General features: G+C 35.6%; 1 protein-coding gene across 1 annotated transcript in view; it reads left to right on the forward strand.

The window, feature by feature from the left end:
* The window catches only part of LOC131041462 (polyadenylate-binding protein-interacting protein 12), a 94042-nt gene extending 72980 nt beyond the window's left edge, over window positions 1-21062 (forward strand). The window contains exons 9-10 of the mRNA XM_057974573.2: window positions 20278-20339; window positions 20439-21062. Of these exons, the coding sequence (XP_057830556.2) occupies window positions 20278-20339; window positions 20439-20496 (120 nt within the window). The 3' untranslated portion in view covers window positions 20497-21062. The remainder of the gene's footprint in view (window positions 1-20277; window positions 20340-20438) is intronic.
* The last annotated feature ends 2062 nt before the right edge of the window (window positions 21063-23124 follow it).

Here is a 23124-nt window from a genome sequence, read left to right on the forward strand (position 1 = left end):
ATCTCCAATTTGACATTTTTATTTGTTAAATCTTATTTAGTATTCAAGTATTTAAGATTTTAAAGTTGAGTATTTGCATTTTTGCTATTTTACTAATTTGCCAAAATTCCATTTGAAATGTAATTCTTTTGCATCTTTTTATAAATAGTTTTAAAGTACTATATGCATATCACTGTCGCCCCCCCTCCTCCCCGCCCTTGGTCCCTTATCCTTGAAACTCGTCCCCACGTCACCCCATCAGGAAACTCTGTGGGACATTGTTTTTTTCTTATTCGCTCCAAAACTCCTTTAATAAAATAAATAATTAACTTTATGGCACACTTTTCACCTTTTTGAGGAATAATAATGTTCTCATGAACGGAGTCTTTTTTCCAAGGCGTCCATTAAAAATAACTTTTCAAGACCTTTAAAATGAGCTTCCTCGTTCTTGAAACTTGTCCCCATGTCACCCCATCACGAAACTCTGTGGAACATTGTTTTTTTCTTATTCGCTCCAAAACTCCTTTAATAAAATAAATAATTAACTTTATGGTGGACTTTTCACCTTTTTGAGGAATAATAATATTCTCATGAATAGTCTTTTTTCCAAGGCGTCCATTAAAATTCACCTTTTTGAGGAATAATAATATTCTCATGAACAGTCTTTAATCCAAGGCATCCATTAAAAATAACTTTTCAAGACCTTTAAAATGAGCTATTACACTTAGTTGTTTCATGTAATATTTCCAACATCAGACAACTAAGAAGAAACAACCAACGATTCACCTTTTTTATCATCTCTGACTAGGTGAAGGTTCCACTTGACCAATAATTGCTAATTTACCTTGCATACTTTCTCCTTGAAGCCATCGAACTCCTTACATAGTGCCATATAAACCCATGACCAACAAATAAAAGGGCAATTGAGATCTCACAAATAGTCATCATGTACTTAATAAATGTCCAACAATAAATACTTAAGAGATTTAGTGGAAGAGTGTAATGTCCCCAAATTATAAATACCCAAATTTTTCCCTAATAGAAGTGAGATAGGGTTAGAGATACCTATCACTTTGATTAAAACCCTGCAAGTAAGTTAGGAAATACACATAATCATAATTCATTGAATAGACCTATTAATTGGGAAACGCCAATCATACATATATAAAGCATAGTCTTAATTACAAGATTAAATTATGCTTGAGAGCTAAGTTACCAGTTCTTCCCCTTTTGGCTTGGGTTCCGGTTCTGGTTCTTGCCCGGTCCTGGTTCTCCTCGGGTTCTCCTTGGGTTCCTCTTGGGTCCTTCCCAGGTGGTCGGGTTCCCTGTGGGTCCTGCGTCGGTCCTGGTTCTCCTCAGGTTCTCCTTGGGTTCCTCCTGGGTCCTTCCCAGGTGGTCGGGTTCCCTGTGGGTCCTGTGTCGCAGGACCCACAGGGAAGCAGGACCCACAGGGAATCGACGTAGGACCCACAGGGAACCCGACCACCTGGGAAGGACCCAGGAGGACCTGGGTCGCAGGACCCACAGGGAACCCGACGTAGGACCCACAGGGAACCCGACTACCTGGGAAGGACCCGGGTGGGACCCAGGTTGAACCCAGGAGGACCCGGGTGAACCCAGGAGGACCCGCGTGAACCCAGGCCTGTGGTTTCCCAAAAACAGGGCCCACGGGTTAAAAAAAAAATAAAAAAAGACTTTTTAAAATAGTTTTTTAATAATAAAACTCTAATTCGCCCCTTTATGACTTTTTAAAAAAGACTTGAAACTTGAATATTATCTTTTTTGCAAATTATGAATATGATATTAGACTTTAGTTATTAGTTTACTGATTACATTTGTGATATATAAATATTTATTGGCATTGGCAATTAATAATTATGGATTTATCATTTATCATTTATCATATATATATGGAAAGTCACATTGTATATTTAATTTTTGTACGGATTGTATATATTGACCATATATATAGTATATGGGTATATATATATATATATATAGACGAACCCGTACCCGTACCCAAGATTTTTTTTTATTTTTTTGCCGAATCCATGAATCCGAACCCGAATCCGAACCCGAATCCGAACCCGAACCGGTAACTTAGCTTGAGAGAGTTCAATCATAGAAGGGCATAGAATAGGGTGACTAGATAGGACCATAGGTGGAATACCTTATGTCCCCCTTGGCCTCATGTGGCTTGTTCCATCCATATGAGGTGGAATACCTTGGGAGGTATCCTATAACCGTTCCCCTTAATCTTGTCACATCTATCCTAAGTCTCATGATTATTGCATCCATTCACCATGATAGAGAGCATGAGGGCCATCACAATAGGGTGCCCTGAAAGTCTATCCTTCATAGGCCCAAAGGCAGTACCCTCTATACCCCTTTGGCCTCGTGGGACTCCCTAGTCTTATACTGTAAGGTGGCATGCCTGGAAGGTAACCCCAACACCGTTCCCCTACTTGTAATCCTCTCCCCCTATCATGGCTAGAAATGTTCAGAATATATGCAAACATGCTAGTAGACATTGAGAACATATGCAGGAATATATTTGACAAATAATAAACTAACTGCAAAATATAATTAATCAGAATCCTATTTACTGATTTATATATGAATAAGCAATCATAAAGCAATACATCATAAATCATGAAATATGTAGTAATAATGTATATAGATACAACACTTTATGCTATGCACAAGAATTCATACCAACTATAGTGATAAGTCGGACTGCTGAGAGAAATAATTAGTGACTATAATAAATCAGAAACCTTAGATGATTTTCTTGGAAGCCAGCATGAGCCCTTTATGTCCCTTCATTTGGTGTGTAGGGTGGCGACTCCTCTTTAGGGATGTGACCAATGGTGGAGAGTCTATCTAGTTGCTAATTGCATCCCTTCAATAACAAACCGCCCTCTTTGTTTAGTTTAATTAATCACAATCGATTGGGGATGTTTATTGTTAGGATAAGGGAAGAAGACGATGCATACAAGAACCCATGATCTGCATAGTAAAAGAAGCATAATCTGTGTTATAAAGAACTATGATTTGGTAATGATTGTGATTTGTCGATGAGAAATTGTGAAGTCTTACTGTGGTAAGACAAACTCTCTGATTATGTTTGCTAATTAATGAATACCAATTGGCGTATTAATTCGGGGGCGTGATAGTCCTCCCCTCCCAAATTTGCTTGTCCTCAAGCAACGTTAGGTTTGGATGGTCAAATATCTCAGCTTCCTCCCAAGTTGCGTCTTGGGTGGGTAGGCCTTTCCACTTGACAAGGTACTCAATAGTTTTGTTCCTTAGTCATTTTTCCCATACATCAAAGATAATCTCTGGTTCCAAGATCAATTTGCCCTCATCATCAAGGGGTGGCAACTCTACATAGGGGATAACATGTTGTCTCGACACTTTCTTAAGGCGAGATATTTGAAACACGTTGTGAATCCAGCTATTTGTGGGGAGCTCCAATTCGTAGGCCACTTCTCTTACCCTCAATATTTTATATGGTCCACAAAACCGGGGCTTAAGTTTCTCCGCTCCACTTGCTTTGAGTGATGATTGCTTGTATGGTTGCAACCTTAGAAAGACCAAATCTCCGATCTCGAAAGTTCGTTCAGTCCTCTTCTTATCCGCATACATCTTTTGTTGGTTTTGTGCGTGGTGGAGATTGTCCTTTAGCGCATTAATAATATCCATAGTAGTTGTATGAAATCTTTGGCTTCCAACACATGGCTCTCTGAATGAATCAAGTCTTTGAAGGATGTTGCTGTGTATCCATATAATGCTTGGAATGGGCTCATCCCTATAAACATAAGATGGGTGGTATTATAGCAGTATTCCCCCAAATGAAGCCACTTGATCTGTGCATTTTGCTGGCCTCTGACATAATTCCTTAAATACCCTTCCAACCATTTGTTGACAATCTTGGTTTGCCCATTGGTTTGTGGATGATAGCTAGTGCTTGGAGTTAACTCTGTTCCAACTAGTTTGAATAGCTCTTGCTAGAATATGCTGAGGAAATGACTGTCTTGGTCACTCACAATGTTTCGGGGTAGTCCATGCAATTTGAAAACTTCTTTAAAGAAGACTTTGACTACTTAGGGGCCCTTAAATTTTGTTGATATAGCCATGAAGTGTGCGTATTTGGTTAAGCAATCAACCACCACATAGATACAATCTTTCCCTTGTAGCTTTAGTAGCCCTGTATGAAGTCCATATACATGCTTTCCCATTTTTGATTTGGTACGGGCAAAGGTTGGAGTAGTCTTGTCGGATATGTATGCTCCTCTTTGTTCCTTTGACACATCATACATTCCCTAACATGTTTTAACACATTTCCTTTAAGGCCTTTCCATGAGAATCTCTTCCTAATCTGTTTATATGTCTTGTAATACCCTTGATGTCTAATTGATGGGTTGTCATGATAGTTTTTCAAAATTTCTTTCTTTACCCTTGATCTTGGTGTGATGTATATGGAGAATTAAGTCATACATAACCCAATACCTTTCATCTTGTATCTTCCCTTCTATTATATCACTTGAGAACGAGTCCTTAGCATATTTTGTGAGTATAGATGTTCTCCATTATGTGGATATTGTTGTCATTGAACTGAGGTGGGGTCTTTGTGACAAGGCATCGACCACAATGTTTTTTTTTCTCTTCATGTATTCAATGTCAAAGTCGTATGCTTGCAACTTACCCACTTTTGTTGTCTATCATTTAAGTCATTTTGGTTTAGAAAAAATCTTAAACTGTTGTGGTCAATTTTCACAATGAATCTCTCGCAAATCAAGTGTTGTCTAAACTTTGCAAGGGCATGCATAATTGCTAGGATCTCCTTGTCATAAACCGAGTATGTTTTTTCTATGTCCTTGAGTTTCCTACTCTCAAAGGCTATGGGTGTTTATTTTGCATTAGCAGTGCCCCCATCCCTTCCCTTGAAGCATCACAATATAACTCGAAGGGTGAGGTGAAATCTGGTATTACTAACATAGGCCAGGAACTCATCACTTCCTTGAGTTTTTCAAAAGATGTTTGTGCTTCGTCATTCCAAGAAAATGTTCCCTTTTTAGTTAGACTAGTGAGTGGTGCAATTAGTTTTGAGAATCCTCTTACAAATCTTCGGTAGTAACTACACAACCCAAAGAACCCTTTGAGGTGTGTTAGTCTTGGGTTTTGGCCAACTTTGAATTGCCTCAATCTTTTCTTCATCCACTTTACTCCTTGAGTATTGATTTTGTCCCCTAAGTACAAGTTTTCCTCCATACCAAACTCACATTTGGATAATTTGGCGAATAAGGAGTGTTGCTCAAGTATTTCTAGGACTTCATCTACATGTTTTAGGTGTTCCTCCCAAGTTTTGCTATAGATTAGGATTTCAACAAAGAAAACCAATAAGAACTTTCTTAGTTGCCCTTTGAAGATATGGTTCATGCAAGATTGGAAAGTGGCGTGTGCATTGGTTAGCCCAAATGGTAGGACAAGAAACTCAAAATGGCCATAGTGGCACCTAAAGGTTGTCTTTGGTATGTCCTCCTCCCTTAATCTTATTTGGTGATAACTCGACCTTAGGTCAGTTTTGGAAAAGTAGATTGCCTCATGGAGTTCGTCAACAAGCTCATTGACTTGAGGAATGGGATATCTATTTATTGTTTTTTTATTCAATGCTCTATAATCAATGCACATCCTCTTTGTGCCATCTTTTTTCTTTAATAGTACAATGGATGAGGCAAATGGACTGGAATTTGGCTGGATATGCCCCATATCTAGCAATTCCTTTATGGTCTTTTCAATTTCTTCCTTATATTTGTGAGGGTGGCTGTAGGGGGTGGTGACAATTGGTTTTGACCCTTCGTCTAGTTCAATGGAGTGTTCAAAGCCCCTTTTTTGGGGGAGGCTTGGAAGAATGGCACTAAAAACCTTTTTATGCCTTTTTAGTAAGGGTTGTATGTCAACATGGATTGGTTTTTCTTTGGGAGAAGTTTTATCTAAGATTAAGCATTGAGCCACCCATTCTACTTGCTCATGCCTAAGGTTTCCCTCTATCCTCTATCTTTTTAATTGAAACTACCCTAGGAGACCCATTGGATAGACCTTGCAATAACACCTTTTCCCCATTGTGTTCAAAACATATTTCTAATTTTGAGAAGTTTAGGTTGACATCTTCTAACGAATGTAGCCAAGGGGTGCACAAAATTACATTGGTATCCCCTAGTTTTACAATATAGAACTTGTCCTTGAATTTGTGTTTTCCCATAGTGATATTAAGCTGGGAGATCTTTTTTGTGCATGGTGTAGTGAATCCATCCACTAAAGCCACCTTGAATCCCTTGAAGTCTTCTGTTTCTAACTTCAATCTTGTAGCTAATTTCTCATCTATAAAATTGTGGGTAGCCCCACTGTCAAAAAGGGCTGTTACTTTTTTTTCCCTTGATCATACCTCGGATTTTAAAGGGGTGATGTTTTGATGCCCTTGAAATGGAGGCCAAAGTCCCACCTTCTTCATTGTCTTCATTATGCCTTATTCTTTTACTTGGAGCTTCCTCTTCTTCATTAGGTATAGTTTCAATATGGTGAGCATGGCTCCTTTTTCCACATATATGCCCAAGTTCCCAACCTTCCCCACACTTGCAGCATTGGTTACTCCTCTTTCGGCTGTTTGCATGAGTGTCCCGACTTCCATGTATCTTTGCATCTAAAGCATAACTTCCCTTCTTGGTTTTCCTCTTGCCCACACTTGTGTCCTCGTTCCCTTTTCTTTCTACAATCAAAGCATAGGTCCTTCCTTCTTAGTTCCTCATGGTCATCATAGGAAAGGAATGCTTTCTTGTACCCCTCCTTTCCATGGAAGTGTTTGTCTTTTGAGGATGCCTTCCTAGAGTGGTCCTTTTCTTTGGTTTTGGCATCGAGTTGTGTGGCTTTTAAAATCACTTTTTTGGAGTGTAGTGGGGTTGAAGGCGCTTACTAGGCCATGGAGGGAGTCTGATAGTCCCTCTAAAAATAGATAAGTGAGTCATTCTTCCGAAATATTGGGAACCATGACTTCTAGCCTTTGGAATTCGGTATTGTAGTCCTCAAGAGTTCCTTTTAGCCTTATTCTAGTTAGCTCCTTGAAATGCTTCCGAGGGTGAGCTTGGTTGAATCTTTCAATAAGTCTTTTCCTGAAAGCCTCATAGGTTTTTATATTTTTATGGTCTTGAGTAACTAGGCCATGATGCCACCGTTCATGTGGCATTCCTTCTAGTTGTAGTATGGTGAATGAAATGGCATCCTTTTCTCTCATAGGACAAAGGGTGAGGTATGTTTCCAGATTTTGAATCCATGAATGGGCTGTGATCTTTCTAGATCCATCAAAGTTGGGGATGGTAATTTTCCCCACTTTATGTTGTCTTTTCCTATGGTTCCTCCTTGCATCGGTGTCACAAAACTCAAAAAAAGGGATACTCGTTTTTATTTTAGGGTCTAGTCTTGCATATTCTGCAATGAGTTACCTTGTGTTGGGGGTATTTGTTTCTTCTCTTCTCCTTGATGGTTCCTCGCTAAATAGGAAAGTTGGTTAGTTTGTTCTTGGGGCTGACTCCCTGGTGGTCCTATGATCGCTTTTTGATTGACTAGGGGTGTTTTCCCTCTCATTGCTTGGGTTTGCCCTAAGGTCACTTATGGTTGCTGTTATGTTTTGTAGGGCTTGAGCGGTTTCTTCCATAAAGGTTCTAAACTCTTGTTCCTCTTGTTCCTTTTTTTTGCTGTCCTGGGCTATGGTAGCTTTCTTCCTTCCCCTTTCTATAGCCCTTAAAGCTTATTGACTTAATTGCATCAACTATTTTCCCTTAGGCTTGCAAGAACATGCTCTGATACCACTTGTAATGTCTCCAAATTATAAATACCCAAAATTTGCCCTAATTGAAGTGAGATAGGGGTTAGAGATACCTGTCACTTTGATTGAAACCTTGCAAGTGAGTTAGGAAATACACACAATCATATTTCATTGAATAGATCTATTCATTGGGAAACACCAACCATACATATATAAAGCATAGGCCTAATTACAAGATTAAATTACGCTTGAGAGAGTTCAATCATAGAAGGGCATAGAATAGGATGACTAGATAGGTGCCCTAGAGACCCTCTACCCTAGGCTCAAGGGCGGACCTTATCTCCTCCTTGGCCTCATGTGGCTTGTGCCATCCATATGAGGTGGAATACCTAGTGAGGTATCCTATAACCATTCCCCTTAATCTTGTCACCTCTATCCTAAGTCTCATGATTAATGCAACCATTCACCATGATAGAGAGCACGAGGGCCATCACAATAGGGTGCCCTGAAAGTCTATCCTTCATAGGCCCAAAGGCAGTACCCTCTGTATCCCTTTGGACTCATGGCACTCCCCGGTCTTATACCAGAAGGTGGTGTGCCTAGAAGGTAACCACAACACTGTTCCTACTTGTAATCCCCTCTCCCTCTATCAGGGCTGGAAATGTTCAGAATATACGCAAATATACTGGTAGACATTGAGAACATATGCAGGAATATATTTGACAAATAACAAACCAACCGCAGCATATATATAATTACATTCCTATTTACTGATTTATATATGAATAAGCAATCATAAAGCATTACATCATAAATCATGAAATATGCAGTAATTATGTATATAGATACAGCACTTTATGCTATGCACAGGAATTCATACCAAGTGTAGTGATAAGTTGAACTGCTGAGAGAAATAATTAATGACTATAATAGATCAGACACCTTCGATGATGATCTTGGAAGCCAGCATGACCCATTTATATCCCTTCATTTGGTGTGTGGGGTGGCAACTCCTCTTCAGGGATGTGACTGATGGTGGAGAGTCTATCTAGTTGCTAATTGCATCCCTTCAATAACAAACCACCCACTTTGTTTAGTTTAATTAATCACAATCGGTTGGGGATGATTATTGTTAGGATAAGGGAAGAAGGTGGTGCATACAAGAACCCACGATCTGCATAGTAAAAGAACAACGATCTGCATTATAAAGAACTACGATCTGGTAATGACTGTGATCTGACCTTGAGAAATTGTGAAGTCTTACTGTGGTATGACAATTTCTCCGATTATGTCTACTGATTAATGAATGCCAATTAGGGTATCAATTCAGGGGCATGACAAAGAGGTAATCAGAATGATAGAAACCACATTGTTATTCCCAATACAAGAAATGGCTTGCCCCTTCAAATTTATTTTTGCCTGCGAAATTTCAAATGAATTTGTAAATTGCAAACTCCGTAAATTTGGAAGGAAATATGTCGATTTAGGACAAAGGGAATTTCTGTATAAAATTGCTCTCCAGTGGATTTCGAGGGTTTTCGTCTCCAAACTCCAAATCTTTAGCTCAATGTCAATCCTTGGATGGGACCTCTCTTCCTTTTGGACTTCCGTTTGTTAAGAAACAATTTGGGTTTCCATTGGTAGAAAGCTGGCCACAGGCACAAATCTCATAAAGAGAAATTGTAAAACTTTTTATTGTCCTCCTTCTCCTCAGCCTCCCTTTATAGCAACATTTGTAACGTTTCAGAATCATAGAATCACTTTTTAAATATTATTTCTATTAACTTCAAAAGTGGCTTCATAATATTTTCACTTTTGGCCTTTAGTAAAGTCACTTAATAAAATATTCAACTTAAGAACACAATTAATTAAATACAACTTGTCTGAAAAACCATTAATTTGGACAACTTAATATAATTAATTAAATTATTTCCACTTAAACTTGGACTGAGAATGGGGACATTACATCTTCAGATGGACATCACATGAGCCCAATCTATGAATTCTCAAATAGAAAACATAACTATAAAGGCATCTTTGACTCATAACTCCCTAATGGTATGCATCCTCAAATGTAGCACTCCATTTTGGATTCCATTAACTCACCTTCTGTTACAACAAGATTCTCCACTCCTTCCTCTAGTTCCCATAATTGGAAATATGCCTTTAACGTTTCCAAAGTCAATTGTGAACATCACTGTAGTGCTCCAACTCCCTCATAAATTCATATGACAACTAATGTCAAGATTTTAGGTGAATCTAAATTTGATTTATTTCTCTAATTACACCCTAGGTGTCCAAATAAACCTTCCAAGATTGTTGGAAACACAAAATATACTTAGGGTATGTAAGGTTAATGATACATGAACCTAACATTTGCGGCCTTAACTAAGCTTCTTGAGCTTGGTGTGCAAAAATAGATAACCCTTGGACTTTTTATCGTGATAATTGTATTATATGTGAAAAATTTAATCATCACAAGTAGCCTTACCTCCTTAATCCACAAATATAAAAATAAAATAAGTCATACCTTTCAGATGACCGATCTAGGTCATTTACATCATTTTCTAGGTTTGCCTTTCTTCCACCATCATTAATCAATTGTGGTATCCTAGACAAAATATGTACGAGACTTGATATAAAATTTAATATGGTTGTCTGTAAATTTGTTGCTATACCTATTGAAGTCATGGTTAAACGTGACTTAGTTTATGAATGTGTACACACTGTTGAAGCTGCTCCTTGAATTTTGATACTAACACCATGTGTTGTGTCTGCCACATTTATTTGTTCTCTGTTACTATAGAGTAATCATTTTTGAAATAAATCTTTGAACTCCCCTACAGTTCCATGCTCTTTTCACGCTTAGGTCATGTCTTTAGATTCCCTTTAAAGGACCTTCATCCTCGCCTCTTGTAATCTTAATGCTTGATGCTCCAAATACTTTCCCAAAATGTTGCCATGCATAATTCTTCTTCAATAATATTCATTTGTTGGCATTGAAACTTGCTTACTTGTCAATATCTGCCATTTAGTTCTCTACTATCTTGATGATGAATAATGGAATGCGACTCAATTGGGGATGCTTTTTTAATATGATTAAAAATCTGTCTCCCAAAAAGTGGGTGCGCAAACTCATAAAGTCAATTTATTTAATATTTAGCACTTAGCCCCTTTTAATTTTAACTTTGTGTGCCATATAGTCAATATTTAATTAAACGGTAAAGTTAAATATTTAATTTAACTTTATAATCTATGGTTATTTAAATTAAAAGCATTAGACTATATTAAATTTCAAGATATCAATATTAACTACATCCACAGACAAATCTAAAAATAGTAACACTGACAACTGGCTTAGTCAGTGCCTAGGCTGACTTACTAAAAATATTATTGGAAAACTATTCAAAACCACTCCAAAAAAGGGTGTTATGCATGTCTCAACCGCTTGAACTTAATGGAACACCCGCCACTACCAAATTGTTGGATCAAACCGTCATCATAAGTCCCTGTTGTGACGTTTTCACACATCGCCCCATTGCAAATGGGGACCCTTGCTTTTTTTGTTTTTTTAGGGTTTGTTTTTTTGGTCTTTTAGGGTTTTGTTAGTTAGCCTTTGCATTTTGAGTGCTGTTGGGGAGATCAATAGGATAGCAAGTCCGGCTTGAGTGATGTCCTGATCCTGAAATCTGGCTAAGTCTGAATGTCCTGATCTTGAAAATTTGGCTAAGTCTGAAAGTCCCGATCCTGAAATTTGGCTAAGTCTGGAATGTCCTGATCCTGAAATTTGGCTAAGTCTGGAATGTCCTGATCCTGAAATTTGACTAAGTCTGGAAACTGAAAAACCTCAAAAAACTAGATTTTTCTATATAACTCCTGGAGGTCTGAAACCACTCTCAAACATCCTGAAAGTATGTATGGAATATAACTTAAAGTATCACTCATACTTAAATGTTATATTCCATAAAAATTATCCTGATGGAGAGTTCAAAAAGTCAAATTTCGCTCCTGTCCTTCATTGAGGATCCAGAGCGAAAAGCGCTCCTGTCCCTCTCCAAGGGTCCAAGGCGAATCGCTCATGTCCCTCACCAAGGGTCCAGAGTAAAAAAGCTTAGTGGAGTCATTCCTGACCTTTTTTGGACAAATTGAGACATCAAAGGCATGAAGGAGGACGTAATCAACCCATTGAAGATAGTTTTGAAAGTTAACAAGACATAAATGAGCTCATAAAGGCCAGGGCGCTCCTGTCCCTCTCCAAGGGACCAGAGCGATTTTCCCTCAAGACAAGTTTTTGGCAAAAGGAAGGCAAGTTTCGCGTTTGAGGTGGGTGAAGGAAGACGCAATCGATCCGTTGAAGATAATTTTCGAAGCTAGCAAAACACAAGTGAGCTTATAAATGCAAAATCGCTCCTGTCCTTCACTCAAGGACCAGGGCGAAAATCTTGGGAAAGCACGTTTTTGCCTTGAAGAAGCGGGTTGAACATGCATAGAAGAGATGAACGAAGGTCATTGCTTACCTCCAAACTTGATTTGGTGATCTAAAGGACAAAGACCAAGGACAAAAGATGAAATCGCTCCTGTCCGTCACCAAGGGACCAGGGCGAAAATGCTTTAAAGTGCACTCATTTCAAAGATCGAATAAATTGAACTCGAAATTCTAAGTAAAAATGCCATCTTGGACGTCAAAAATGAGGTCTTGGACGTAAAAAACAAGAAGTGTGAGGTCCAAAAGGTATAGGCGCTCCTGTCCATCTCCAAGGGACCAGAGCGATCTTGTTGATATCTATTATTTTCCCATACTTGGGCGCCAATATCCTTCAAATTGCATTAAATGCCAAATTCGATAAAACCTTGAAATATTTTGAAATTAAATTGACATTTAATGATGGCGCATGGCATTTAATAATTAATTTTGAGCCTTAAAATCGAAATTTTTAATTATAAAGGCATTTGAAATTAATTATTATTAATAAAATAAAAAGAAAGAGCGCTTGGGGTATTATTTTAATATTATTTATAAAGTCGGCCTCTTCTTTTATTTAATTTTTATTTATTTTTGGCTTATTTTCAAAGTCGGCCTATGGGAAAATAAAATGGTGAGCGCTCTATATAAGAGAGGTGTGTTGGGCGATTTTAATCCATCATTCACTCATCATTTCAAATGCGATTTGGAAGGACAAGGAAGGAAGTGCGAAATCCAGAGGAGTGGAGCGAATTTCTACTAAGTGTGGAGAAGCTAGTGGAGGGCGAAATTCATCTTGAAGGCTATTGGAGAGGCGTATTTCTTGCTAGATTGGAGGATAATTTCCAGATTTTTGAAGACATTTGAAGGCGAATTTCCAGATCTTGAAGAAGCTAGTGGAAGATGGAGTTCTTTTCCAAGCTAAAGGGGGCGCATTTTGCTAAAGGGAGTCTTGATCTACATTTTGCCTAGTGAATTCTCCTATTTTTGCATCATTTTTTAGAATTAATTCCCAAGTGGAGGTATGGCGTAATCACCTTGGCACCATTTTTGAAGATTTAAATTTTGCTTTGAAAATCCTAAATTAGGAAATGATAACTCAAGATTTATCATGAGGTTTCCTAAATTAAAATCTTGAATCTTCCTTTTAAAGTTTAATTTTTAGATTTCAAGATATATTACTAATTTTGAAATGTTGTGTAGGTATCAAGATGGCGACTCCCAAACTCGAAGGATCTACAAGTCGGAAGGCTCTCATCAAGGAAAATCAAGCCAGATCAAGGACGATCAAGCAAGGACAAGGGCGACCTCCTCCAGCCTAGCATCGACAAGGACGGCCTTCTTTGGACTAACGTCATCAAGGGCGACTTCTCCAATCCAGTATTCCAAGGCGAGGTACATCAATCATCCTGCACATCAAGGACACAAGAAGTTAGAACAAGGGTTCGTTGAAGAAGCAGATAGTTCCAGATGAATTAATTAAAGCTAGCTTCTCAACAACATCAAGTTGAATATCTACCAAGTTACAAGTGTCAGACGAGGTGGCATCCTAGTCATCACTTCTCCAGTCAGTGTGGTCCACCTCAGCATGTCCAGATTCAATGTACCTAACTCATGGAAGGTGGCACAAACTCCGATGTACCTACCCCAGCTATTCATTGGTTGAATTTTCTAGAGAGGACATGTGTCCAAGCAATACAATTTTATCATTGGTCAAGCATTAAATGTTATGTAATGGTTGTAACAAACCCTAATTAGGGTTTTCATTGTTGAATCTTGGCCATTGATCTCGAATTGATCTAAGCCATCGAATTGTATTGAGGGCACTATATAAGCCCTGGCATTTCATTTGTAAAGGCAATAGTTAGAAAATAGTTAGAGTTAGAATAGTTAGTAAGCAGTTGGAAGTATTAGAATAGCAATTAGAGTAGAGTAGAGAGAGAAGGCAAAGATTGTTGCCAAGATGTTGTTGTAAAAGACTTGTAACTTCATTGAAGAAATGGTGAAATTTATGGGTCGATTCGACAATTTGCATGGTCTTTATACTTCTCGTGTTTGATTTCATGTTATTAGATGAGTGGAAGAAATGTGCTTGATTGATGGTGGAATTCGTACATCCATACTACTAGTAGTTTGTTGATTGCAAACTTGCCTTGTGTAGTCAACTGGAATCATTCAGCTTAAGCTTAACTTCAATTGTCGCTTCTTCATTGATATGCATCAACCTGATGGTGTCTATGCCTGCAGTGATGATTTGAACATCATAAAGCTTTCCTTCGAAGATCGCACTAGCCTTGTGGAGATGGTCCTGCGATGTCAAAACAAGACCTAGTTAGAATTTCATCAAAGATCAATCATTGCTCCTACATTCCTTAGTATTAGGATTAGATCCTCTCCTCGCCCTCATCTTTTTTCCTTTTTTCAAATCAAAGCTAGCAAGAGCCTGTGTTCCAGCAAGATTCAAAGCAAATCAGAAGTTCAGGCATCAAATGTAAGTCCCCTTGTGATTCCAGCAAATCACATCATACCACAAAGAGCTTATCCACACGTAGAGACCCTACATAAAAGAACCTTGAAGTCATCCTGATTGATCCTTTTTCGCGATATCTTCAGCAATCAGAGGCTTTACTCAAGAGAGGATAAGGTACCCTTGGGTATTTTATTCTGTGTATGATTGTGTACAAAATACACGTCAACAGTCCCCTAATCCTAACTCATTAGCCTAGAGGTACCACTTGGATAGGCTAATAGTCCATCATGCTGATGTTCTTAGGAAGGGGACATTACAAATATGTCCCTTATTTATTCCTTTGATCATGCACACCTTTTGCATGTCAAAATAATAGTTAATTGTAAGATGCAACATTATAACTTTTTTTTTAACTAATCTATAACACCATTCACATAACAATTCAATTTTGCAATCATCTATAATATCATATTGATAATAATAACATATTACATCGATTATAACTATCATTTTGTAATAAAAGAATAATGCTATTACTCTTGAGTATGGTTAATTGTTATTCATCAACAGTTATCAACTTGACTTAATCAAAGCGCTTCTCAAGTTATATCATCATAATGACAATATTTGTGTAGGCACTAATGGTTGTAATTTGAAATAAATAACATGTAGTCATCAATTGTAGACATAGTCATGGTTATATTTATAGGATAAAGCTGACTACTGTTGTTCATGAGGCAATAGTGGTTGTAATGGTGAGGGATTAGGCAAGCTACACTCTTCATGATGAATGAGTGCTCTATAAAGGACAAAGTTGTTTGATTGTGGAGTGGTGATGACAATGTGGATAGTTGGGGGAGTTTGCGGGATGGTGATTTTTGTTTGTATGGTTCTAAGTTCTCAGAAAGCATTTTGGGGGAAGATATCAAGATGTAGAGCCTCTATTTCAAATTTAGCTTTTAAATGCATTAACTTCATGGCCAATTTCTGATTGTATGGTTTGGGCATATTCTTCTTCGATGATTTCAAGAGGAGGCGACTTCCATAACTTTCGCAAGGTGATCTCTATCCAATCTTCTTTGATCCTTGGACACATGGGCATGATATGCCAAGTGTACTTAAGAAAAATGTGCCTAGAGTGTTGGTTTGAATACTTTTGACTGGTTGTGATTTATTGGCGAGTTTTGGATTATTTGCATTTGTTGGTGTTGGGTTGCTTGATTGTTGAATGCTGAATGTTGAATGTCCTAAAAGTTGAATGTTTTCTTTTCAATGTTTTGCAACAAATGTTTGTGGTTATTCCAAGTGCAAAATTGCAATACAAGTGAATTATCTAAGACTAATTAATAATGAATCCGTTTATTAAACTATACTAAGCATACTATGAACAATGCTATGATAATTGATGAAGCTTAACTTTGTGTATGTTTTAAATGCTAAAAATGAATTGAATGTAAACACGACTAATTGCTGAGAGAAATGTGTTTCTTGTTTTTTCCTTTTCTTTTTTTGATTTTGATATGTTGCATGTGTGGAAAAGAGACTTTTTTTATGAGACAATGATAAACTCAATGCAAACAAGAACAGAATATACTTCTCTCTTAGTTTTGGATTTAATCTCAATGGACAAACATGAACAATAAGTTTAGTTGATGAAAAATTAATCTGTTTTTTCTTTCCTTGTTTTCTTGCAATTTCAATCAACGCTATTAGAGCTTGAAATGAGAAATGAGAGTTGTGATTTTTCAATGTAATTGTTGATAAAAGTGTTTGTTTTGTTTGCTTGCCGTTGCCTGGTTTTTGTCAGATTAATTGTTTGTTTGAAAGAGAATCAATTGTGTGCTGATTTTGAATGCTTGTTTGAATGGTTTAAACATAATATTCTGCTGTTTTGAAAGTTGTGATTTTTGAATGTAATTGTTGATAAAAGTGTTTGTTTTGTTTGCTTGCCATTGCTTGGTTTTTGTCAGATTAGTTGTTTGTTTGAAAGAGAATCAATTGTGTGCTGATTTTGAATGCTTGTTTGAATGGTTTGAAAATAATATTCTGCTGTTTTGAAAATGGTAATTACAAAGAAATGAAGTAATCGATAATCTAATCTAATAAAAAGTAAAACTAATATAAATCCAACGACTAATCAAAACCTGATGCTTAAAAGCTTTTTTTATTTTTTATTTTTTATTAATTTTTATCGTTATCCTAATTATTATTCTTTACGCTGAAGATATGAATTTGATTGTTGTTAGCAAGATTGTCCTTAGGGAGCTAGATTGGTATACGTCTCTTTGTCTCGCTATGCATTCTCTTATCTGATGGAATCAAAGTGAAAAGGACCAAAGACAAAAGTTTGGGGACAGAGTAATAAGCTGGTGCTAAAGACCGAGGAGCTTAGAAACTGTTATGGAATGTAAACTGACAAATTTGATTGATTTAAAGATTTTGGGAGGCTATATAACTGTGCTGGATAATGCTAGATGTTCTAGAATACTTAACTAGATTTTAGATTTTTGTATGGCTTTGCAAAATAGAGACTATAAGTGCTGGTGTTCAACAATTTTGGAGTGCAAAAACAATTGCTTCTCTTGAGGAAATATACCAAAATATCCTTCCAAAATATCTTGCCAAGCTATAAATAACATGTGATCCATAATTAGCCAAGATAAGCACGAGTTTTCCTATTCTGAGTGCTTCCAAAAGCAAATTGAATTAGAGTTGAGACAAATTTAGTTGAAAAATGGTGCATGCAAAAGAATCATTTTAGCAAAAATAAAAGGCGAGATTGCTGGTTTTGCCAATGAAATAATCACTAGGGCAATTGCAGAACAGCTTGGGTTTTTGTGTAGTCAAGAAAGGGGTGATTGTCAATAATCAATTCTCAAACAGAAAGCACGTTTTTCTATGATGACCTCTATAGCCTTTTCATAAATTATCCACCACTTTCCCCACACTGTAGCTGTATTCTCATTGATAAAGTATGCTGTATTATATCAATGGATAATAACATGCAATTTTTCTGCAATAGCATGCAAATAATCTGCATCCCTGAGTGTTATCTAATATTTGCTGTATACTGTTGATCCAATCATCAAATCAACTTGCCAAAAGAAAATAGAACACTACCAAATGCCTCATATTGTAGCACAAAGGAGGGCCCAAATCTCAACAACCATGACTTGTTTTAATTATCAGAATAGAAAATTTTCAAAATTCTATTCAAGTCAAGATTCCGCCTCAATTTCAGCATCCCACTTTGGTCATCATAACATCCTCTTAAAAGTCAACTTGCAACTCCCTTACAATGCTTCGCCATATAATCTGAAATAATTAAATGGAGTTTGTCATAACCTCTAAATAAATCGTTGCCCCATATCTAGAGATGCTCAAATTAAATATTATTTAATTTGTTATTGTGCCTATTCTTCCAAATCAGGCCATGTCCCCGCTGCATCCTGTTAAAATAAGTTTTGAGCCCAACAAGAAATAAAGGCATAGATCCACGGGTCCACACACAGAAATAATGACAAAGGGACATTAGATTTTCAAAGGCGGTGTAGCATGAATGCTTGATAAATGATCAATAAGCTTACAATAAAACGCAAGGGAGTCCTATGGCTAGATCCAGTGCTTCTTAAGTGAAGATTAGCTAAGAGGATGTTTTGTTTTACATGTCATGCGGGTTGTATACTGGGCCAATTGGTCATCATTGAACTTGCCATGTATGCCTGTCCGGTTTTAGGCACTTACACTACATGGGTTCCTTGTAACTGTTATCTATCAACGGATATTGACTTGACTTAGTCAGAGTGTTTCCCCATTTATATCATTTCATAAGGAAAATATTTTTGTAGGCAATATTGACTCAACTAATGGACGTAATTTATTAACACCTATAATTAATCATTTAATTACTATGGGCAATTTACAATCTTACATCTCCTGTTATTCTCCAAACATCCTGATGATGGATCATGGAGTGTGATCTGAAATGTTGATGCTAAAAAAAAGTTACACAATCAAATCCAGAAGCAACTAACTGATATTAGCATGGATTGTGGAAATCTGATAACATTAATTTAATTACTAGTCAAATTTTGGCTTGACATAAATCATGTCAACTGCATATATGACAGGTCACAGCTTCCATAATTTCATTTGGAAAGGTGAAAAGTTGTTGACTTCTAGTAAATCATAGTTAGGTTTGGGATTTTAAATTGGGTTTGTTACAGTCCAGATGCACTGAACAATCTGCCTTCTGCTCCACTCTCTTTCCCTGACCTTTTTTAGTACTTTTAGAGTTCTAGACAAAAGGTTGCTTCTTTTTAAATTCCCGTGAAAGTGAAAAAGGTGAACTATCTTATGCACTGAACAATCTGCCTTCTGCTCCACTCTCTTTCCCTGACCTTTTTTAGTACTTTTAGAGTTCTAGACAAAAGGTTGCTTCTTTTTAAATTCCTGTGAAAGTGAAAAAGGTAAACTATCTTTTAGTTTTTCTTTTTACTTTGAGTAGTTATTGAACAGTGAAGTTTTGATGAAAAATTGCTGATAGCCCTAAAGGAAACTCTTATAATGGTACAAATTCCTAAAGTCCTTTAAAACCTTTGCAAAGCTGTGTCTAGGGTAGGATTTCTATCTTAGCTTCATTGTGACAATTCTAATTTGACTTGAGTAATCTGAGTCTCGATTCTTCACCTCAGTTTTGACCCACATTGAGTTTGACTTCCCAATAATTGCAAGTTAAACTGAAGCCATGTAAGGGATGTGCACTCTCTGGTCAATTAGATTACTCTATTTTCAAACAACAAAACATTAGACATCTGATCTAAGAACTTGGAACAATTATGTACTATCAGTATTGGATTTGCTCAACCAACTTGGAATAATTGAACATCCAATTACATTAAAACATCCAATTACGTTAGTGTCCCACAATTTAGATGCTATTCTTGTATACATCTTAAAAAGGTATTTGGATGGTTTTAAAATCTATCATAATCCAGCGTTCAGATTCAGAACTACCATACCAAACATTTATTGTGTATGTTTACTTTTTCTTGTGGTGTTGTATTAATCTTTTAGAAATATCAAAACAGATGGGTTTTGCTGAAGAGACAAATGCCTGAAAAATGCATTAGATTTTTATTATTTAAGGTAAATTAGCTTCCATTTTTGCCTTTTTTTGTCAATCAAGTTATTCCTGACGATATTGCTATCAAGAGATCTCCCTGATAACATTAATCGGAACTTATCAAAGATAAAAGCATGAAGCTTATATAAATGGTGAGTAATCGTGTTCTCTATAATTAATTAATATATTGAATTTGCTGAAGTGCACGTTGAAGATATTTTTGGCAGAACACAATATGGTGTTGGGTATACAATTATTCTCGCGTCTTGGTTCCTTGCTAATTTTATCCATTAAAACATGTAAAATGAAATCTGATATGCAATACTAGAGAGTACAAAGTTAACCCGGACACCTGGAGATCATCATATTCATTCATTGAGATTATTTTCAAGTTTAACTGGCGGTCCTTTGTTGGGCAGGCTGAGAGTGCAATTGCTGCCTTGAATTGCAGTGGTGCTATTTTGGGGTCTCTACCCATAAGGTAGGATATGTTAAAGCAAACTAAAGTTGAAACATTTTACATTTGAAGAAGTTACACTAGTTTTGTCCTATCCTAAATCTGTTTTGGTTTTGTGTATAGAGTAAGTCCATCAAAGACACCTGTGAGGCCTCGGACCTCCCGTTCACCAATGCATTGAAGCTACCTGAATCTTAAACTATGTATTCCAAGGATGCAATTAAGCAAAGCTGTGTTTTTGTTATCACACTGCAATGCAGAGGGAACCGTGCCTCAGATTTTAAAGATGGATGTTATATATTTAATTATTGTACAGGAAATAGGGAAATATCTAAGAGATGGGAAATGGGGTTTCTTTCGAAAAGTCTGCACATCTGATGCACATAATTTTATCTGCTTAAAGAGTCTTGTGAAATTTTGAGTGTGCTGTTGAAGATGAAATCCTTGAGAAATTGTAGGTGTTTCTCTTGAAGGATTATAAATCAATTTCATTTTAGAAATCAAGTTGGCATCGTCTGACTTTACTGACAAATTGGTCATCTCAACCAATTGTGATTTCGATATGGAAATTTCCAAAAAAGAGTTTGGTTTATAATAATGGATTTCCATCCAGGAGGCCTTTGGATTGTACTATTGGTTCAATAAACAACATTTCATATCATGGCCTCTCATAAAGACCTGGTAACATTTCATGTTTAGAATCCTCTGACGTACTACATATATCAATTAAACTTTAATTTTCAGATACATTTGTTAGTAGTGTTTATGAGATGCATCTGTTTTTTTTTTTAAAGTTAAATTTCACAGTTTGATCCCAAACTGTTTTATTTTCCTTTCATTGAGTTAGAGAAGAATGCTTCAATTGTTTTACTGCATGTCTACTATTTGCAAAAGAAATTTGCAATATCTATATGATTAAGTGCAGCGAAAATATATTTATTGGATCAGTGACAATGATTTTTGAACAGCCCTTATGTTTGGGAAGCCTATGTTATAGGTGCGTTGATAGATCAACATAGCGATGGGTGCTTCGCACTTGGAATCTGATTTCATTTGAAAATTAAGGGGTCAATTAGATTTTGTGAATCCATTACTGTAAGGATAGTGCGGTTTAATGTCAATGAAAACATTCCATTCACCAAAAAATTTGACTCTATGCTACTACTCTGATTCGACATCTGTAGTTGGTGACTTTTTTTTCCCGTGCAAATTTTGTTAGTAGTCATTGTTGGAAATGGCTCTCCACCCCTAGAATACAATTTATGCATTGGTTCATCCTAGGGTCTGGATAGCCATTTTCGACAATGACTATTAACAAAATTTGTCAAAATTTGAACGGATATTAAAAAATATTTTTAATAAAGTATTGTGAAAAGAATCTAGTTATTATTTAAAGTATATTATTAGGTATTATTAAAATTAACTAATTATCTTTAATAGGGATTATTATTTTAAAAAATGTCACTAAAAAGTCAACATATAACAATCTAAAATGAAAGATGTATGTTGTGTAAACAAATCTATATGAAAGGAATTAAGTTTTATGTTGTAGATAGAGTATTAAATATGTTAATGGCAATTCTAAAGTTTTTAATTGTGGTTGTCTACTATTTAGTTTGTAAAAAAATGATAGTTAAAGTGCGCTGTTGATTTGCATCAACAAAGTACTATTATAAACATAATTTTTATTGATAAATAAAAAGAATTAGAACATAATTGTATGAATTACAAAGTATATATGTATATTTATTGATAAATAAAAATAATTAGAACATAATTGCTTGAACTACAATGTATATATCTTAAGCTTCACCTATGAGCAAACAAAAGATTGAAGTTATAATAATGAAAATTCTTGTCATTTCATTATTCTTATTACGGATATCATATATAGATAAAAAGAATGCAGAATGTAAAAAATTAGAAAATGATGATAAATTAATAATATATGCAATTTTTTTTTAATTTACTAAGTATTTAAAGTCATTCCAAATATCTTGTTTATAATTAAAATAGAAAGTATTCCAAAAATTCGTATAAAAATATTTTGAAAATTAGAAATAATGAAGTTTCTAAATTGATATTTAACACAATCTTATTAAAAATATTAAAAAAAATAAATTGATTAAGTTTCTAAATTCATTTAAGAAAATAGATACCATTAAAATATTATAAAATTAGAAACAATTATGTTCTACCATTTCAAAATATTCTAGATAAATTTGTATTTTTATAATAAACATTCTAAAATTATATATCAATATTATAAATTATAATTTTTATTTTATATATATTATCTATTGTAATTTTTTACGGTTTATTATTTTAAATTGTCATCTATACAATTTTATAAAAAAATAGCATGTCAAGAAATAACCATATAGAATGTCAAATTCTAGGCTTCATGTGGAGAGTTCTTATGATTATGATGTAATTACTAGCATACCCGTTTTAGAGGAATATAGGTAAAGTACACCAAAAATCATATTTGTTCATTATTCCACTTAAAAAATTATTATATTGTTATATTGTAATTAATATTTATTATAATATTATGACATTGTAATTAATATTCAATTATTAAAATATCATATTATTATATTTCCATTAAACTCTTAACCAAAGCAAAACATCTATTAAGACTACATTATTATTATATTATAATATCATTATATTATTATTATAATTTTAGATTGAGATAATTACAGAGTTTACTGATTGTATGATGGAGATAGGGAGTGTTGATTGATTAATTTAACTCAAGAGTGAGTGCTAGTTGAAAGGAGAATTTTTTTTTTTTTTTCATGTA

This window comes from Cryptomeria japonica, chromosome 11 (assembly GCF_030272615.1).
Source record: "Cryptomeria japonica chromosome 11, Sugi_1.0, whole genome shotgun sequence".
Taxonomy (NCBI): Eukaryota; Viridiplantae; Streptophyta; class Pinopsida; order Cupressales; family Cupressaceae; genus Cryptomeria; species Cryptomeria japonica.